This window comes from Arvicanthis niloticus, chromosome 5 (genome assembly GCF_011762505.2).
Source record: "Arvicanthis niloticus isolate mArvNil1 chromosome 5, mArvNil1.pat.X, whole genome shotgun sequence".
NCBI classification, from domain to species: Eukaryota; Metazoa; Chordata; class Mammalia; order Rodentia; family Muridae; genus Arvicanthis; species Arvicanthis niloticus.
Window position 1 is genome coordinate 4,148,916 of NC_047662.1, and position 16,415 is coordinate 4,165,330.

At 57.0% G+C, this 16,415-nt stretch overlaps 3 protein-coding genes across 12 annotated transcripts in view; 2 read left to right on the forward strand and 1 right to left on the reverse strand.

Annotated features, from left to right (window-relative positions):
* The window catches only part of Espn (espin), a 32,960-nt gene extending 21,214 nt beyond the window's left edge, over positions 1 to 11,746 (forward strand). For 2 of the 5 annotated variants that reach the window (XM_076933666.1, XM_076933667.1), the window contains 7 exons: positions 1,001 to 1,252; positions 1,343 to 1,538; positions 3,661 to 3,806; positions 3,882 to 4,145; positions 8,479 to 8,558; positions 8,645 to 8,656; positions 10,803 to 11,746. In XM_076933666.1, the coding sequence (XP_076789781.1) occupies positions 1,001 to 1,252; positions 1,343 to 1,538; positions 3,661 to 3,806; positions 3,882 to 4,145; positions 8,479 to 8,558; positions 8,645 to 8,656; positions 10,803 to 10,947 (1,095 nt within the window). In that variant the 3' untranslated portion in view covers positions 10,948 to 11,746. Of the gene's footprint in view, positions 1 to 1,000; positions 1,253 to 1,342; positions 1,539 to 2,627; positions 3,446 to 3,660; positions 4,146 to 8,478; positions 8,559 to 8,644; positions 8,657 to 10,802 lie in introns of those variants that run through there. The other 3 variants (XM_076933664.1, XM_076933665.1, XM_076933668.1) reach the window with 2 other exon arrangements.
* LOC143442266 (espin-like protein) lies at positions 5,136 to 8,558 on the forward strand. The gene has a single exon (XM_076933670.1). It carries the CDS (start codon positions 5,796 to 5,798, stop codon positions 7,608 to 7,610), a length of 1,815 nt encoding a protein of 604 aa, XP_076789785.1. The 5' UTR covers positions 5,136 to 5,795; the 3' UTR covers positions 7,611 to 8,558.
* Positions 11,747 to 11,973: 227 nt separating the features above from the next.
* On the reverse strand, positions 11,974 to 16,317 carry Tnfrsf25 (TNF receptor superfamily member 25). Of its 6 annotated transcripts, none has more exons than XM_034501711.2 (9): positions 15,174 to 16,317; positions 14,833 to 14,967; positions 14,383 to 14,538; positions 14,235 to 14,289; positions 13,578 to 13,633; positions 13,388 to 13,486; positions 13,159 to 13,199; positions 12,734 to 12,917; positions 11,974 to 12,566 (listed from the first exon to the last, which is right to left on the reverse strand). In XM_034501711.2, the coding sequence occupies exons 1-9, from the start codon at positions 15,379 to 15,381 to the stop codon at positions 12,241 to 12,243; spliced, it is 1,260 nt and encodes a 419-aa protein (XP_034357602.1). In that variant the 5' UTR covers positions 15,382 to 16,317; the 3' UTR covers positions 11,974 to 12,240. The 6 variants fall into 6 exon arrangements, with proteins under 6 accessions (XP_034357602.1, XP_076789787.1, XP_076789789.1 ...); XM_076933672.1 differs by having other exon boundaries at positions 11,974 to 12,123; positions 12,235 to 12,566; positions 14,235 to 14,538; XM_076933674.1 differs by lacking the exon at positions 14,235 to 14,289 and having other exon boundaries at positions 13,574 to 13,633.
* Between the last annotated feature and the right edge of the window lie 98 nt (positions 16,318 to 16,415).

The following is a 16,415-nucleotide window of genomic DNA, read 5'->3' on the forward strand; positions in this document are numbered from 1 at the left end:
GGAGCGAGAAGTGGTTTTGTCACCCGAGCCCACCCGGCCACACTTGAAACTTGAGGCCTGGGCCCGGGTGTGGTGTCGTTTACATGGTTAGCGATGGGTTCCAGATGCGGGAGGGAAAGGCCAGGGCGCGACCTGGATGGAGGGGTGGGTGGACAAAAATGAACAGTTTCACTGTCCGAGGTCAGGCCCTCTTGCGGTCTGGGCAAAGGAGTGAGGGCGGGGAGGATGAAGGTAGGGTACTCAGGACGAGTGGGAAAAGAAGTGCAGGGGGCGGAGCCGCCCCTGGCCGGTGGCAGAGCGGTGGGGCTCCGTGACATCCCTGCCTGCTTGGGGGTTAAGCCTGGGATTGGCGGACCCTGGGTGATGTCAGGCCGACTGAGCTCATAGGCGGGCAGCGTGCGGGCCGGGCTGTAACCTGAGAGGAAGGATCAGGTAACGCAGGTGTCGGGTCCGTGCCGCCCCCGCCGCCAGGTGCACAGCGGGGGCCACCGGAACAGCCGCAGGTAGGAGCTGCCCCAGGCTGTGGGCCCCATGAGCAAACAGAAGCGTCCCTGGGTACCAGCTCTAGACAGGGACCCCTCCAGGCCACGACCCCCGCCAGAAAGGCTTCTAGACGCCTCGTGCGCTCACACGCCGCTTGGGGAGCAGCTAGTAGGGTGCAGCCGAGCCCTCGAGGCGGGCTAAGTGGGAGCTGTTCCAGCGCAGGCTCCCCCTGGCGTCCAGGCTGGGCCACCCCGCCCTTGGGTCCGCCCCTTCTGGCCTCAGTAGGGCCCCCGGTGCCCTTGGCCCTAACCCAGACCCCTCCCTGTGAGCCGGCCCCTTTCGCCAAGGTCCCCCTCGCCCCCTGCCCCATCTTGCACGGAGAACTGAGGGCCCCAGGGACGCGGCCAGCTGCGGCCCCCCGACGACCGCTGGCCGCGAGCCCCCCAGGCAAAGAGCAGGGAGGGAAGCGCAAGGGGCTCCCGGGCCCAGAGCATCATCCACCACTGTCTTCCCTCAGCCGAGCTCCGGCGACCGCCACTCGGGGTTACACAGGCAGGAGGACTCGGGGCTACACAGGCAGGATTCGGAGCTGCTGTTCAAGCAGGACGCGGAGCTGCGCAGGCACAACACGGGACTGCGCAGGCAGGACTCCGACCGCAAACAGCGCTCGTTCAGTAAACAGCCCAGCACGGGGGACTACTACCGCCAGCTGGGCCGCAGCCCGGGGGAGCCGCTGGCCGGACGCCCGGGCATGGCCCACAGCGAGGAGGTGCGTGTCCACCAGCCCGCACCAGCGGGCTGCTCGGGATCGAGCCCTGTTTCACGCTCCTCACTCTCCGGCCCCTCTGCTCCCCCGCAGGCGGCGCTGCTCCCCGGGAACCACGTGCACAACGGCTGCTCAGCGGACTCCAAAGCATCCAGGGAGCTGCCGCCGCCACCGCCGCCGCCGCCGCCGCTGCCCGAGGCCCTGAGTTCGCCGCCACCCGCCCCACCCCTGCCCAGCGAGGGCGCGGGCGCAGCCTGCGGGCAGCGTCGTTCCTCGTCTTCTACTGGCAGTGAGTAGGGGCGGGATGCGGGGTGGGGGCGGCGCCAGCTGTAAAGGGGGAGGGAAACTAGAGACCGCCCCCTCCCCAGCTGCGACGCCCCTGGTCCTTCTTCCTTCTTCCGGGCTATTTTTTTTTTCCAGACTATACCCTGTTGATGATAAGGGGAAGAAAGTTTTGAGTTGCTTCAGTCCCACGGCAGGACTGGTCTGAGTGTGGCTTTTGGCGAGGCACCTGTCCTCTCTGGGCCTTCTCTTTTTTTAACTAGGGCGAGCCTCCCGCCTCTGGTGGCTGGTATTTCTGAGCAACTTGCGGGAGGGACTGAGTGCTCCTTTTTTCCTGTGCCCTGTATCTTCAGTCTTTTTCTAACCTCCAAGTCCTTTTCCTTCGAGCTAAGCACACCCCCTGAGCTTTTCTCAGCCTTGACAGGACTCTTACTGGTCAGCTGTGCTTGGCAGAGTAAGACCAAGTCCCAGCAACTCATCACACCTTCCTTTTCTTAGTGTGTGCGCGTGGGTGCGCCCCTCGAGCATGCTAGGCCCACTCTCCACTACTGGGCTTCGCATCCTTGCTTACAAGTTAAACTGGAGAGCTGGAGTGTTGGACACTGTGCTTTCTGCCAGGGATCCTGGAAGGTTCTGATTCTCCCATCCAAACTCGAGGTTCCAGCCTAAGCTTCGTTTCTCTGACCAGACCAAGAGCAGCTCCTATGGAGCCTGTGGTAGCGTGCCCACCCTGGCTGAGCCTCTAGAAAGCTCTTCTCAGTCCAACCCCAGCTTGACAGAATTCTCCTTCCTCTGCAGACCATACTAGGGACAAAAGGAAAATAGATTCCGGCTGCTCCAGCCAACCCCAGGGTCAAAATGGCCTCCCTTAGAGTTCTGGATGGACCACCCTTGTGGGGCCCCAGAGTGGCCTGAGCCAGGGTCACAAGGGCAGGAGAGCTCCACCCCTCTTCTCCCCCTCCCGCCCTCCCTGGCCCTCTTGCTGTCCCTGATTCACCCCCAACCCCCCCTTCCTCTAACTTCTCTGTCAATTCTCTCCTCTCCATTCCTAGAAGTGAGAGTCCTGAGACACAGGAAGAGTGAGTAGCTGCCCTGGCTTGCGGGCTCACGGCTGAGGCTGAGGCGAGGGGTGGGGGAGGTGGCTTGCCCAGAAAAGGAGGCAGAATGGGCCTGGGACTGAGGAAAGGGCTTGCTAGGGGCAAGCAGATGAGAGGACCTAATACCGTGAGCACCCACCCACGCATCACAGCATCCAGTGCCTGGTTTCCAGTTTTGCTTAAGTTAACGAGCCGCTGCACACTGTCCTCTTTGGGATGTGCTATGGATCACCAGCCCTGGTATCTAAGGGCCTTTAGTCTAACTTTATTCCTGCCCGGATCTGGGGCACCATGGTCCTCCCCAAGAGCTCCTCCGACATCCATTCACCTCCACCAGCCCTGCTGAAAAATGCAAACTCTGCCCAGGTATTTGCATGCCTCGCCTGGCCCTTCTTCCTGTGCTCCCTCCCATGTCCTCAGTAAGCTCCTCCTTCCAAGGTCCCCCAGGGCCACACAGTTGCTTTGCCATAAATGCACACTCCGCTTGCAGTCAGTATGTCTGCTGTCTGTCTGTGGGTGTGGGACTAGGGAGGGTCCAGCTGGGTGGCACGCCAGGGTCCTGAGTCTTATGGCCTTGGAGGCTCCAGCTGGCTCAGTCCAAGGGTCACTGGCTTTGCTGATGAAGGGAGAGGGCCATAGAGAGACTCCGCCCTAGTGGGGCTGAGCCAGAAAACCTGGGACAAAGGTTGGGTGGCTAGCTGGTCCGTGCTTTGGAGCTGGACAGTTGATGGTGGGCAGACATCTGCTGGAGTCCCCAGGGCTGGCCCAAGAGCCACCATGAACTCCCAGGGGCCTCTAAGTGGAGGCCGTACGCCCAGTGAGTAAGACTTGGTGGGGTCACCATGGACTGGGAGCTGATGGCCCACCTTTGGGTGCCCTGAAAGCTACCTTCAGTATCCCTGGATCTGGAGAGCTTCCTCTGGGCCCAAAGGTGGGCCCCACCCATCTGGTTTGGAGAGGGGACCTTGGGGGCAGGAGGGAAACGTGAATGGTGCCCTTCCCGCAACTGAGGACACCTTCTTCTGTGGACAGGCACCAAATCTTTCAACATGATGTCCCCGACGGGTGATAACTCAGAGCTGCTGGCTGAGATAAAGGCAGGCAAGAGCCTGAAGCCGACACCGCAGAGCAAGGGGCTGACCACAGTGTTCTCCGGCAGTGGGCAGCCAGCCTCCCAGGTAGGCACTGGCCGGGTGCCCCGCCCGGGCTCCCAGTGCCTGCCCAGTGCTCAGCACTACCGCTTCTCCCGGCAGCCTGAGTCACCGCAGCCTCCGGTGTCACCTGCGCCATCTCGGGCTCGGAGCCCCACCCCACCAGCCTCTGGGCCTCAGCCACTGCTCAATGGCAGCGTAGTGCCGGCACCGCCTGCCACCCCCGCACCAGGAGTACATCTGGATGTGGAGGCCCTCATCCCCACACTTGATGAGCAGGGCCGGCCCATCCCTGAGTGGAAGCGCCAGGTGATGGTCCGAAAGCTGCAGCAGAAGATGCAGGAGGAGGAGGAGCAACGGAGGAAGGTGGGTGGGCAGGGCTTCCTAGACAGCCCTGGGGTCTGCACTTAGAGCCTGCAGCCTGTTTCCCATGTCACCTCTCAGCCTCTGTTGACCCTTTGACTTCTAGCAAAGTCCACTAACCTTGGAGAAAAGCAGGAATATAGGCCACCCTACCTATACTGGTCTCAGTCCTTTAGTGGTTCCCTTGGAGTGAGCTGTCAGTGTTTATCAAGCTCGAATGTGCCTTCAGGTCACTAGGGGCCTTATTAAAGAGCATATTGTGCTTCGGGGTCAAAGGTTGAGACTCTACGTTTCTAATAAGTTCCTGGGTGGATCCACACCGAGTGGCCAGAAGAAGCCTTCTTTGCATCCAGACTTCCTTGAGCTCCGTCTGGTCCTGCTGCTGAGACTTGCTCAGCCTTAATTTCCATCTGTAAGATGATTTGGTCATTCAAGGGATGTTCCCCGACTGCCAAGTACTGTGTACTGAGGTTGTTTCCTCTGAGGGTTCACAATGCATGTACCAAAGCCTGCTCTCAAGGTTGCTGTGGAGGGTGTGTGTGTGTGTGTGTGTGTGTGTGTGTGTGTGAACACGTAAGTGTCCCTACGATGTGACACTGACAACTTGGGGAAACAGAAAATTGAGCTTTAGAAGACACTGGGTGAGTCAGGAACACAGCAGACTGAGGCACCAATTAACCAACCAGTTGAGTTATGGGTTGGGGGGGGGGGGTGATGTGGCAGCCCAGGGTGAGATGGGAATGGGAGACACACAGGAGTGGATTAGGAAGAGTGTGGGGTGAGGAGAGAGGCGGCTGCAGCGGGAAGGATGGGTTAGTCGGGAAGTCACAGTGGATGTGTCTCGGGGTGACACTGGAGAGCGTGGTGGCTAGTGGATACATGTTTGGGCTAGCTGCCTGGAAGGGATTAGGCCCCTAAGCATGCTGGGTGTAGTTCATTGGGAAAGTGTGGTCAACTGTAACTTCAGTCTCTACGAGAGGAGGAGGAGGAGGAGGAGGAGGAGGAGGAGGAGGAGGAGGAGGAGGAGGAAAGAGAGGGATGGGGAAGAGGGAGGAAGGGAGGACTTTCATCTGGGCATGTGAAACACTGACCACTGGACTAGGGCGGACCTGGACCACAGAAAGCCTGAAAAAGGCTCTGTGATCTGGTGACAGGAGAGGAGCACTGGGGTCTAGCTTGGAAATAGCAGGCCGTGGGTCAGTTAGGGGAAGGCATCTGTGCCTCTCTCAGCTTCAACGCCTTTCGCATGTTCTTTGGGTGGTGTAATGAGCGACCAAGCGGGGCGTGGAGACCCGGTCTGCAGGCCTGCTTTCCCTGCCTCAGGCAGCACCGAAGCCCCATCCAGTGCCCTCTACCAGCAACCAAAGTGACCACTGCTCAAAGTCGGGAGCCGAAGCCTTACTGCAGTACAATCTCTCCGCCAGCCAGGCGGCCAATCCTTGTTAACGCCGCCCAACGGAGCCATTACACCACCCAGGACTAGCAAAAGGTCGCCGGCTCTGCTGCGGGAGCTGGGCCAGAGGGAGACGCGCCCCCTCCCCTCTTTTGTCTTCCCCGCATTAGCTAACCGCTGCCAGCTCCTGTTGCTACCCCCCGGAGGGCTGGAGGTACTCCCGCGAACACAACGCCATCCTGGGGCCTTTTGGCGAACTCATGACTGAGGCCGATATCCTCCGCATCGAACAGCAAATTGAGAACTTGCAGGTGCTGCACAAGGCAAAGAAACTGGAGGCTCGCCTGGAACAGCTAGAACTGGAGTTGGAGCAGCTGCTACCGATTTCGGCCGCCTTGTCGGCTCCGCGCTTCACCGTCGACCCACGCCGCATGCACGGCCACGCGCCCAACCTGCCTGCCTGGTGCAGCAAGATCTCCACGCTGCTCAAGAGCATGGCCACGCTGCTGGCCGCGCTGGGCGGCCGGCCCGCGCATCTGGCGGAGCTGCTAGCTGCAGACACTGGCCAACCGCTGGCGCCGCTGCCAGACGCACCCTCAAGGCCTGGACCACTCTGTTTGGGGCGTTCTCATTCGCTCAGCTGGTGCCGGGAAGCGGTGGCACGGGAGATCCTCGAATGTGGCGTCTCGGTACAGGACCTCCGCGCCGCGTACGAACGGCGCGCCCAGGGCTCAGCGCCCACACAGAGCCTGCGCCGCAATCTCCCTCAGCCCACCAGCACCCCGGACCGGGAGCCTATTCTCGAGGAGGACTACGTGACAATCGGTTCTAGTGAGCCGAGAGCCGCTATCGCCAATGGCCTCTGGGCTACAGAGGAGCCCCTGGACACTTGGGACTCATCGGAGCCATGGCACCAGGAGGAAGCTCTTCCGGAGCCTGAGCAATTAGCTAGCAGGCCGCCGCTCTCCACAGAGCTGCCTGGCGTCCAGGATTACATCGACATGCGCAAGGAGCGCATCGTCTACCTCTTCCTGGAGCACTGGCGCAAGTGGACCTTCCAAGGACCCGGGCGTCATGCCCAAGCGCGCCTGCGCAGACTGCTGCCCCGGGTTGTGGCCTCCGGCGCCGGTCCCCTCCCAGAAGCAGAAGACATTCTCCAGCAGCAACCAACAGATGAGGATTCGGACAGTGGCCCCGAAGAGCGGCTGCTACAGCTGCTAAAGCAGCGACAGGTGGTGGGCAAACTGCTGGGCCACTGGAGGAGCCTGCTAAGGCAGGTGCCGGCGCGCCAGGCACCGGGCGCAGAGCTTACACATGGTCTGTACTGGCCCGAGCACTTCCTGCCACCACTCGAAGGTGGCGCTCCGCGGAGTTACGACAGTCTCACCCTGGATCTTTTCATGTTAGGCTACTTCCAACTGCTGGAGATGGGTCTGAGCCGAGAGGAACGGAAATTCCGTCACCTGCTGTGCTACGAGATGTTCGACCGTCTGGGCAGCCACCCGTGGGAGCTTATCCGCCAGTTCCACCGTGCAGTGCTTGAGGAGGTGGAGGCCGGCACGCGTAGCTGGGACGATGGCTTTGAAGACCTCAGGCGCCAATTCTTCGGAGACAGCCCGGAGTCTGAGCCGGCTCCAGAAGAGACACAAGAGGAGGAGGAAGAGGAGGCGAAGCAACAAAACCAGGAGGGAGAGGAGGAGGAAGAGGAGAAGGAAGAGAAGGAAAAACTGGAGGAAGAAGAGGAGAAGAGAGAGGAAGAGAAAGACAGGGAGAAGAAAGGGGAGGAAGAAGAAAAAGAGGAGAGAGAGGAAACAGAGAAGGAGCCCACCGAAGAATCCGCTCCATCACAGGACCCGCCGGAGGACCAATCAGAGGACCCAACCCCTGCGCCGCCGCCACTGCCTCCCGCTACCCCTCCCCCAACCTCAGACCTGCCTAGTTCAGAACCCCCAACTGAAGAGCCCCTGGAGCTGGTGTCTGAGATGGGCGAATTCAGTAATGAGGCCATTTGCCGTTATATTGACCGAAGCTTCTCCTTTTGGAAGGAGAAGGAGGCAGAACTCTTTGACATCTGATAGCAAATTTAAAGTTTAGTTTTGTGCCTAGGATGCCTGTCTGGCATCTAGAGGCCAGAATCAGACAGAACGAAGTAGGGTTTCAAGAAGTTTGCTTCTTTGGAACCTTTGAGGTCCTTAGGAGGGAGGAAGGCGTTTGTAAGTCTGGAGGGGGCAAGTTAGGTCTTTCTCTCTGTGAAGCCAGACAGCAGAAGCATTCTGAGCTAAGGGACGCTGGGTTCCCTGAAGAAGTGGGGTTCTATCTCTCCATCTCTGGGTTTTGCTACTTCCGTGGCCACCTGTGCAGTGTTCTGTGTGGTGTGGGATATGCACAGAGCCCCCCTCCTCTTCTGTAATGTGGAAGGAATAAAAACACTGTTATAGGCTGTGTTGGTACCCCTCTCCCCATGTCATTATAGCACCCATAGTTGTGAAACCTCTCTGTGCCACTAAGAAAGGAGCAAGTGTGGGCCAGCAGGTCCTCTACAGGGGAGCCAGAGGCAGCCTGGGCCTTCCTGAGCTGCCCAAGTATGTGGCACAAGTCTGCCTAGAAATGCAGGGAGACAGATCTGGGGCCAGCTAGGCACCTGCCTTGTGGGAAATCAGGATCCAGCTACTTTTCTGTCTTCCTTTTTACCTCTTCTGATCTATGTGGCTCCACCTGTACAAACTGGTTGGGGTCACTGGGGAGCAGGAGGCCCTGTCTACACAGGCCCTCACCAAGCACCATTATCAGATTGCACCATAGGAGGCCATGAAAAAGGGTCTTTTCTTGCAAATGCATCTATAGTCTGTCCCTGAATTCTCCACATCCCCTGGGTTGGATTTGCCTGCCTCCAACCTGGGAATCTCTGGCCAAGCTGGTCCTGAAGCTGTGGTTGTATTTTAGGAGGAAGAGGAGGAGGCCCGGCTGGCCAGCCTGCCTGCCTGGAGACGAGACATTCTTCGGAAGAAGCTGGAGGAGGAGAAGTGAGTGGTGGAGAAGGCTTGGCATCATGTCTTGACATTCTCCGGAGGGTGTGAGGCCATCTAACACTGTGTCTTTCTCTTTGCAGGGAACAGAAGCGGTAAGTATGGTCCTGGTTCAAACCTGCCACCTCTTCCTACACCCAGCCCCAGAGGCTTGTCCCCTTGCTTCTTCAAGCAGCCCATTACTTCAGACCTGGTACCATAACCTTTCAGCTCCCAATGACACAAGACCCTTAATTATTTAGCACCCGTCCTTCATAGCTGTAATGCTCTGATTACATTCTTAAGTTACCTAGACCCCATGTCCTCGTAGCCTAGCATTTCACCGAGTTGGTTAGCACATCCTTAGAAGTCCCCTTGGTAGGTACAGGCAGGAGGATTAGGAGTTCAAAATCATCCTTGGCTCACAGTCACCTCACAGTTAACCTGACCTACATGTGAACTCATCTCAAAACAAACAAACAACCCTTATCCTTTCTATCCTACGGTACTGGAATTTTTTTCCTTTTTAAATTGTGTGTGTGTGTGTGTGTGTGTGTGTGTGTGTGTGTGTGTACAGCAGCATATGAGTGTAGGTGCCTGAGGAGGTCAGAGGTATCAGATCCTGGAGCTGAGTTATAAATGGTTATGAGCTACCCAATGTGGGTGCTGGGAATCGAACTTGTGTCTTCTGGAGGAGTAATACACAATCTTCACAGCCGAGTCATCTCTCTAGCCCCAAGGACAGTTCAGGACCAATAAGCTCCATCATCCATGTGTCCCTTTCAACTTAATTTCTGTACACATGAGTCTAGCCTAGTGCTGTCATAGGTAGAAATATAGCATGCCCACATATGTAATTTTAAATTTTGTAATAGCCACACTGAAAAAAATTTGAAAAGATATAGGTAAATTTAATCTTAATACCTTTAACCCTGTGTATGAAAACTATTATTTCGCCGGGCGGTGGTGGTGCAGGCCTTTAATCCCAGCACTTGGGAGGCAGAGGCAGGTGGATTTCTGAGTTCGAGGCCAGCCTGGTCTACAGAGTGAGTTCCAGGACAGCCAGGGCTACACAGAGAAACCCTGTCTCGAAAAACCAAAAAAAGAAAGGAAAAGAAAACTATTATTTCAGCATTGCAGTGTGAATGTTACTGATGAGCGCTAAGGATATAGCTCAGTCTGTAGGATGCTCACCCGGCATGCTGGGAGCCCTGGGTTCAGTCTCCATTGTTGCAAAAATGTGGAGTCCTGGGACTAGAAAGTTGGCTTTGTGGTTAAACACACACTGCTCTTCCAGAGGACTAAGGTTCAACTCCCAGGAGCCACAGGCGGCTCCCATCCATCTGTAACTCCAGCTCTCAAGGATTCAATAGCCTCCTTGGCCTCCTTAGGCACCAGGCACATATGTGGTGTATAGACGTGCATGCAGGCAAGACACCCACACACATTCAACTAAATGAAATTGAAGACAAAGGAACCAAAACCAAACCCCTGCAGTCGTGGCCCCAGTGTGTAATTCCAGCACATAGGAGGATCAGTTCAAAGTTGGCCCTGTCAACACGGCAAGCTTGAAGCTAGCCTGCAATACAGCAAGACCCCTTCATATATATATATAGGGTGTGTGTGTTTCTTTCCTTAAAAAAATTTAGTTTTCAGAATATCATGTGCACACCAATTTGCACATTTTGATTGTTCCATAACCAGATAGGATTAGTGACAACCCCGTGCACGGAGCATATCTATCTATCTGCCCTTATGCTTTTTCAGAGCTGGGACTCAAATCTTGAGTATTGTAGGCAAGCACTCTGCCACAGAGCTACACCCCCAGTCCCTAGCCTTATGTCCAGAGCACCTGTCCCTAGCTACTCGATGGCCTGTCCCCTAGTAATGAGATCCCCCCCAGCACCTCAACCCTATTCCCTGGACATTTAGATTGACAGCTTCCTAACAATTCAGGTCCTGTCTCCAATGACAGGGCTCCTGTCATGGATCCCGTGAACTCTGTAACATTCAATCCTCGCACGGGGCCACCTAATGACCAGCACCTCTTTCCAGTAACATTCTTGTAGAAAATAATCCAATTTCAGCCTCCTCTGAGTATCCCTCTAACTCCAATATGATGACATGGGAGCCCTGGGTCCTAGACAGTGTAGGCCCTATCCTCATTAGCTCCCGCCCTCCATCCTTCCCATTGCCATCCCGGGGTCTGGGCTGCCCCAGTATCTGGCCCAGGCATCTCTGAGTTTTGCCGCCCATAAACAGAAAAGAGGAGGAGCGGCAAAAGCTGGAGGAAATACAGAAGGCGAAAGAACAGTCGGAGAAGCTGCGGACACTAGGCTACGACGAGGCCAAGCTCGCGCCCTGGCAGCGACAGGTCATCTTGAAGAAGGGGGAGATCCCTAAGTAATAGGAGTCTCGGCCTCTTGTGTGTAGCCTTTTAAGTTCTGAGAGATGGGGAGCGGCCCCCAGCCCCTGCCCCATCCTGTCAGGTTGGTGCGGAAGGGCTGGGAGCCTTGCAGCCCTTCCCTTCGGTGCCTGCCGGAACCCTCCCTATTCCCCTCCCTGGCCCCACATCCCCAACCCTGCTGCTGGAGTGCTCTCGCGAACCCCTGCTGTCGCCTGGAAAAAGTGCCCAAGCTGCTGACGCAAAAAGAAAAAAAAAAAAAAAAAAAAAAGAAAGAAAGAAAGAAATATGCTGCTCATTTGCATACTCACTTACATATATTTGCATGTTCACTGACCCAGCCTGAGCTGCCCCAGCCTCGTGGGTGGTGACTTTTCCTGCAGGGCGCATGCCCTGCTGCAGCCCCCTCCCCCGCAGCCCGGAACCCACATTGCCGGCGCATCCTGGGTGGAGGCAGACCCCGAGCTCGGGGAAGGGGTTTTCCTCCCTCCACGACCCAGATCTGTGCTGGCCAAAGTCGCTGCGTTTCTCATCCCCAGCGAGGGTTTCCTCTCAGTCATTTGTTTACCAGAAAGGATGAAACTTGCCTGTTGGGGCGGAGCTGTCGCTCCTGAGGGGCCCCACCTTTACATCCCACCCCTTCCCCAATTAAGCCTTCCGAGTCCCCAGCCAGGACCTTAGCTCCCCTGACCCTTTCACTGCCCCAGTGGTGTAAGTGGAGGGCCAGGGAGCCTGCAACTGTACCCGCTCCTCACCCTATCCCCCACCCCCTTCCTTCCCCCATTAAACCTCTATCCGCCAACTGTGGCTCTCATTCACTCTCGCCGTCCTAGTGACTTTCTCCTGAAGCCACTGTGTAGTGGCGGGCACGGAAAGGGCTGGTGTGGGAGCCCAGGAGGACACCGAGTTCCACTGTGGTGCCTCAGTTCCCGAGGCGTCAGGACCCCCCAACCCACTCAAAGCCTGGGGAAACAAAGAGAACCAGTGTGCCACTTAACACCCCCAACCCCAACTGAAACACCAAACAGCTGCTTTTCTTACGAAATTTAATACCAAGTCCAAACTTGGGCTACTTTACAGCTGAGCAACCAATCACTTGGCCCCTTCTGGTATTTCTCCATGACACTTCCCTTAGTTGGAGTTCCGTGCTGCAGGTGAGCAAGGGTGAGACAGCCAGCCCTGCTACGCAGGACCACAGGGTTAGTAAGTGACATAAAATGTCTACATGCATAAGTAACAATACTTAAGGTTCCTTCAAGGGTCACTAGAGTGTCAAAGTGGCTGACGGACCTCACATCACGGGCCGCGCTGCAGGCGGCTGCGCAGGTCCTCCGCACAGCCTTCCAGCCCCATGCGCTCCAGGGCCGCATAGATGGCACCCAGGCCTGCAGGCTGCTGCTGACGCCAGCGCTTGAGCATCTCATACTGCTGGTCTCGGAAGCGGCAGATCTCCACCTCCACGGCCTCGATTTCTGCCTCCCGCAGCCCCAGCGTGCGCACGAACTCCTTCCACCGTCGTGCTGGGACCGCATCCATCACGTCGTAGAGCTGCGGGCCAGGCTGGAGCACAGCAGCCGGAGAGCCTGCAGGGGGCGCTGGCGGGAGCGGAGATGCCAGAGGGCCTGAGGTGGGGTTAGAGATGTGAGGATACTTTCCAACAGAGGACCTAATGGATCTCTTTGGGCAGGACAGTTACCACCCATGAGGATAGAAGTCGACCGTGAAACAACAGTGTCCCACCTTAGACTTGGAAAGACAGGGTCAAGTCTAAACCATTATGCTCCCTTACCAAGAGTTCTGTTTGGCAGCTGATCCCAAGGTTGTGAGGCCTGCTGGCAGACTACCTCCTGAGTCTGGGATAAACCAGGGGTCCAGTTGTTGCCTACCAACTGGACGGTGGTGCAGACTTTCCCAGTACTGTTCAGGGGTGTCAGAAGGGTGTGGGCACTGTCAGAAGCTGAGAGATGGCTAATCTGGAAGATGGGAGGCACCAAGTCAGTCACGTGTGTCTAGAAAGGCCCCTTTGCTGGTCTTTGGCTAGGGGTGGACATTCCCTGGCTGAACATTCCCTGGCTCAGGCAGCAGAATTATCTCCCACAGGCACGCGCACACACACACACACCCTGTCTGTGCTAGCAATCACGCTGAGCACAGGAGATTGTAACTCTCCTCGTTTCTGAGAGCCAGAATTCTTCCCAGGACTGAGATAATTACCTGTGGCGAGGAAGCCAGGGTCTCCGTCCCAGCCGTGTCTGCTAATGGGGACAGAGAGGGGTCAGTCAGCACCCAGGCAAGTGCTAGTCCAGCACCTCTTGACTTCTTTTACCCCTCACGCTGCTTCCCTCAGTTCCCCCTTCTGCATCAAGTTACGGGGGCTCTAGAGCACCCATCCTTACCCCAGGCCTCTTTGTAATGCATACATGTAGTACATGTATGGACTTACCAGTGACCACAGGCTTACAAGGCTGCCATCGACAATATGCACAGATCAAGATAGCCCCAAGAAGAAACAAGGCCCCTAGAAGCACCTGGACCCAAAACACTGACAAAACAATACCTGGTGAGAGCAGGCTAGCGGCCACCCCGCCCCACACTGGCTCACCCCAGCCTTATCCCCCAGTGTCATCACCTACTCTGCTTCCAGCCACAGACAGCAGTGCAGGCCTCAGGGCAAAGGCTGCTGAAGCTCCTGCAAAGGAGGAAGGCCAGGCTGAAGGCTCCTCTGCCTGATACCTTCTCCATCTTGTAAGGGGTGGACTTCTATCCTGCCCCAGAACATTCCCTAAGTATCGCTGAAAAGTCACTTGGGTCACTAATAACCATCACCATTCTGTCTTTAGGTCCTGGGTAGTCATCCTTGCACCTAGAGTCAGTGTCTGGGAAGCAGCAGGTACTCAAGGGCTTGGGGGTATCCCTTCCCCTTCTTGAAGCCCTGGGAAGAACATCCTAACACCCCCATATTCAGAGGGTAAACCTGAAATCTCTCAGCTTGCCAAGGGCTAGCAGCAAATTCAGTCTTAGCCGAAGTTTCAAAGCCCTATCAGCGTAAGCAAATAAAAGAACCTACGCTAAATATGGGAGTGGAAGGGGTAAGAAAATATATGGCCCATTACGTATCCAAATAACCCGTTACCATTCTGCTTGCCTGAAACACCCTGCCCTTTCCATGGCAGAGCCAAGCTGCCCCACTCACATCTTTCCTGCCTCTAAACCTGTGGCGCCCATTCCCCAAGTCTCCACCCTGCTCCCAGCCTCCCCTCCCTCCGGTCCAGCACAAGCCAGTAAGTTACGTGGGACAGGACGTGCAGCCATTGCCATGTATATAGAAGCCAGGCGGGCAGGGCCCTGCAGACCAAAAGGCAGTTTGTGTCAGGACAGCAGAGAAAGGAGCTGAAAGAGAAAGCCTCAGAGGCAGACAGCCCAGCATAGAGTACTCACGGGGCGACGTTGTAGCCTCATAGTCTGGGCATTGGACACAAGAGAAAGGTGAGCTTTTCCCACACGGCTCAGTGGAGCAGTCAACACACCAGCCTGACTGGCAGCCACAGTGGGTGTCTGACTCTGCCGAGCAATTCCCAAGGGTCACTTGAAGGGCTGTGCAGGAATGTGGGAACATGGACCATGGACGTGTCAGAGCTACTGACTGCCACAAAGGAGGAGGCAACCTCCCTGAGAGAGCAGCACTGGCTAGCCCCATGGGTTATTTAAGCTGCACATGGGTGACCAGAGGCCAAGGCACGTGGAGACAGGAAGGCCACAGGGGAAAGGAGGGCTCAATATGTGATGGACTGAACACAGAGGCCGCCCATCCAAGACAACCTGAAACGCCATGGCCATGGCCTGTCTTCAAGAGCCTGTCCCCTGAGCTCTGGGCAGCCATCCCCTTACCCTCTTCATCACAGACTTGGCAGCGGGTACAGTCAGTCCTAAAGTGGCCATCTCTGGTCAAGAAGGTGCCCGGGGGACAGGGAAGGCAGGTGGAGTCCCCACAGGGTTCTGTGCAGGGGGCCTTCATGTAGTGTCCTATGGAACACAGGTAAGGGTTAGAGTCAACTACTCTGGGACCTTCCTGCCTGCACTTTGCTTTTCCTCCATTCCTATCTCTGGCCCTTCCTTCTCACCCAGCCTCCCTGGACCCCCATCCCCAGCCTGTCTCACCCTCTCTGACCCTCACTCAGCCTACCCTCCTTTTCCGTGCCTCACCCCCTTTTACCCTTCCAGCCACTTACCCTTTGGGCAGCCCCTGCAACAGAACGGGCCATACCTCTTCTGTGACTCACTGACACAGTCACACCTGCCAGATGTGCCGCCCTGGCCCTGGCCACCAAGCAGCAGCAGCACCAGCAGCAGTAGGAGCAGAGGCTGGAGAACATGTGCAGCTGACTCTGGTGTGGCTGCCCCAGGAGGTGACCTCTCCCTCCTAGGCACCTCCTCCATTCCTGAAGCCCTAGCATTTGCCCAAGTAAACCCACTTCTCAGGCTCTTGGGCAGAACAGGGTTAGGGGAGTGGGACCAGCTTCCCTCTCCCTGTCTTCAAAACCAGCTTATGAACAGCAGGGGAGGCCCCTTGCCAGTCTTTTGCCCATTTCCCCTCCACCTAGTGAGACTCGGCCACCCTGCCCCCAGCCATGCCTTCTGAGAAGTGAGGCCCCCAGACCCCAGGAGCCTGTGCTTCCTCTCAGCGGAAGGGCGCGCCCGAGCCTCTAACTAGGTCGCCGGTGAAAGCAACCCAGCCCGCAGGGAGGCTCCCCCAGACCCTCCCCACGAGGCTTGGCTCCAGGACTACAGGTCAGGTTCTGGACTGTTTCTTGGCCTCCCGCGACCCCACTCACCTCCACCACACAGCCCCGCGGCCGTGGCTCCATTGCGGTCTGTACCGCCTCGGCCCTGGGATTCCCGCTCTGGTCGTGTAGCGCGGGGCTTCCCCACTAGCCCAGCCCCTATGTTCCTAGAGCCTGCCCGCCCGCCCGTCCGCCCGCCCGCGCCATCCAGAACAGCTCCTCTCAGGGGATGGCCAGGGTTGGGTCTGCCACTGTGCCGAAGCAGAGGGAATATGCCCTTCTACTAGGAGACCCTCGTCGTCGGTGTGGCGCACACTGCATACTGGAAGCCTGCAAAGCTGCATCCTGATCCCACCCTGGGTCTAGCTCCAGCCCGGAGAACCACTGCTTAGAGTCCAGAGCAAGTGACTTTTCTCTGGGCCTCAAGTATTTGGGATAGGGTAAGGCAATCTAGGTAGGAGACCCACATCTTCCAGAATAGCTGGGTACCGGTGCCAGGATGGACGAGCTTTGAGTTCTAAAGAATACCCTCTAGATCCTAAGAGTCTATTAGATTCAGCAAGGGCACGGCCAAGGAAGTTATTTCCTGGAGGTTCCAATTAATAGCCTCCCGTCTGTGGCAGGAAGCAAGCCTGGTCTTGAGATGTCGGCCTTTATCTTCCAGGGGCCCCATTACAGCTGGCAAGACTC

Coding starts and splice junctions, on each gene's coding strand:
- LOC143442266 (XM_076933670.1), top strand. CDS start 5,796: ATGACTGAGGCCGATATCCTCCGCATCGAACAGCAAATTGAGAACTTG.
- Tnfrsf25 (XM_076933672.1), bottom strand. CDS start 15,381: ATGGAGGAGGTGCCTAGGAGGGAGAGGTCACCTCCTGGGGCAGCCACA. Junction 13,487..13,577: donor TGTCTGTGGCTGGAAGCAGA/GTAGGTGATGAC, acceptor TTGTTTTGTCAG/TGTTTTGGGTCCAGGTGCTT. Junction 13,200..13,387: donor TTGTAAGCCTGTGGTCACTG/GTAAGTCCATAC, acceptor TGTCCCCATTAG/CAGACACGGCTGGGACGGAG.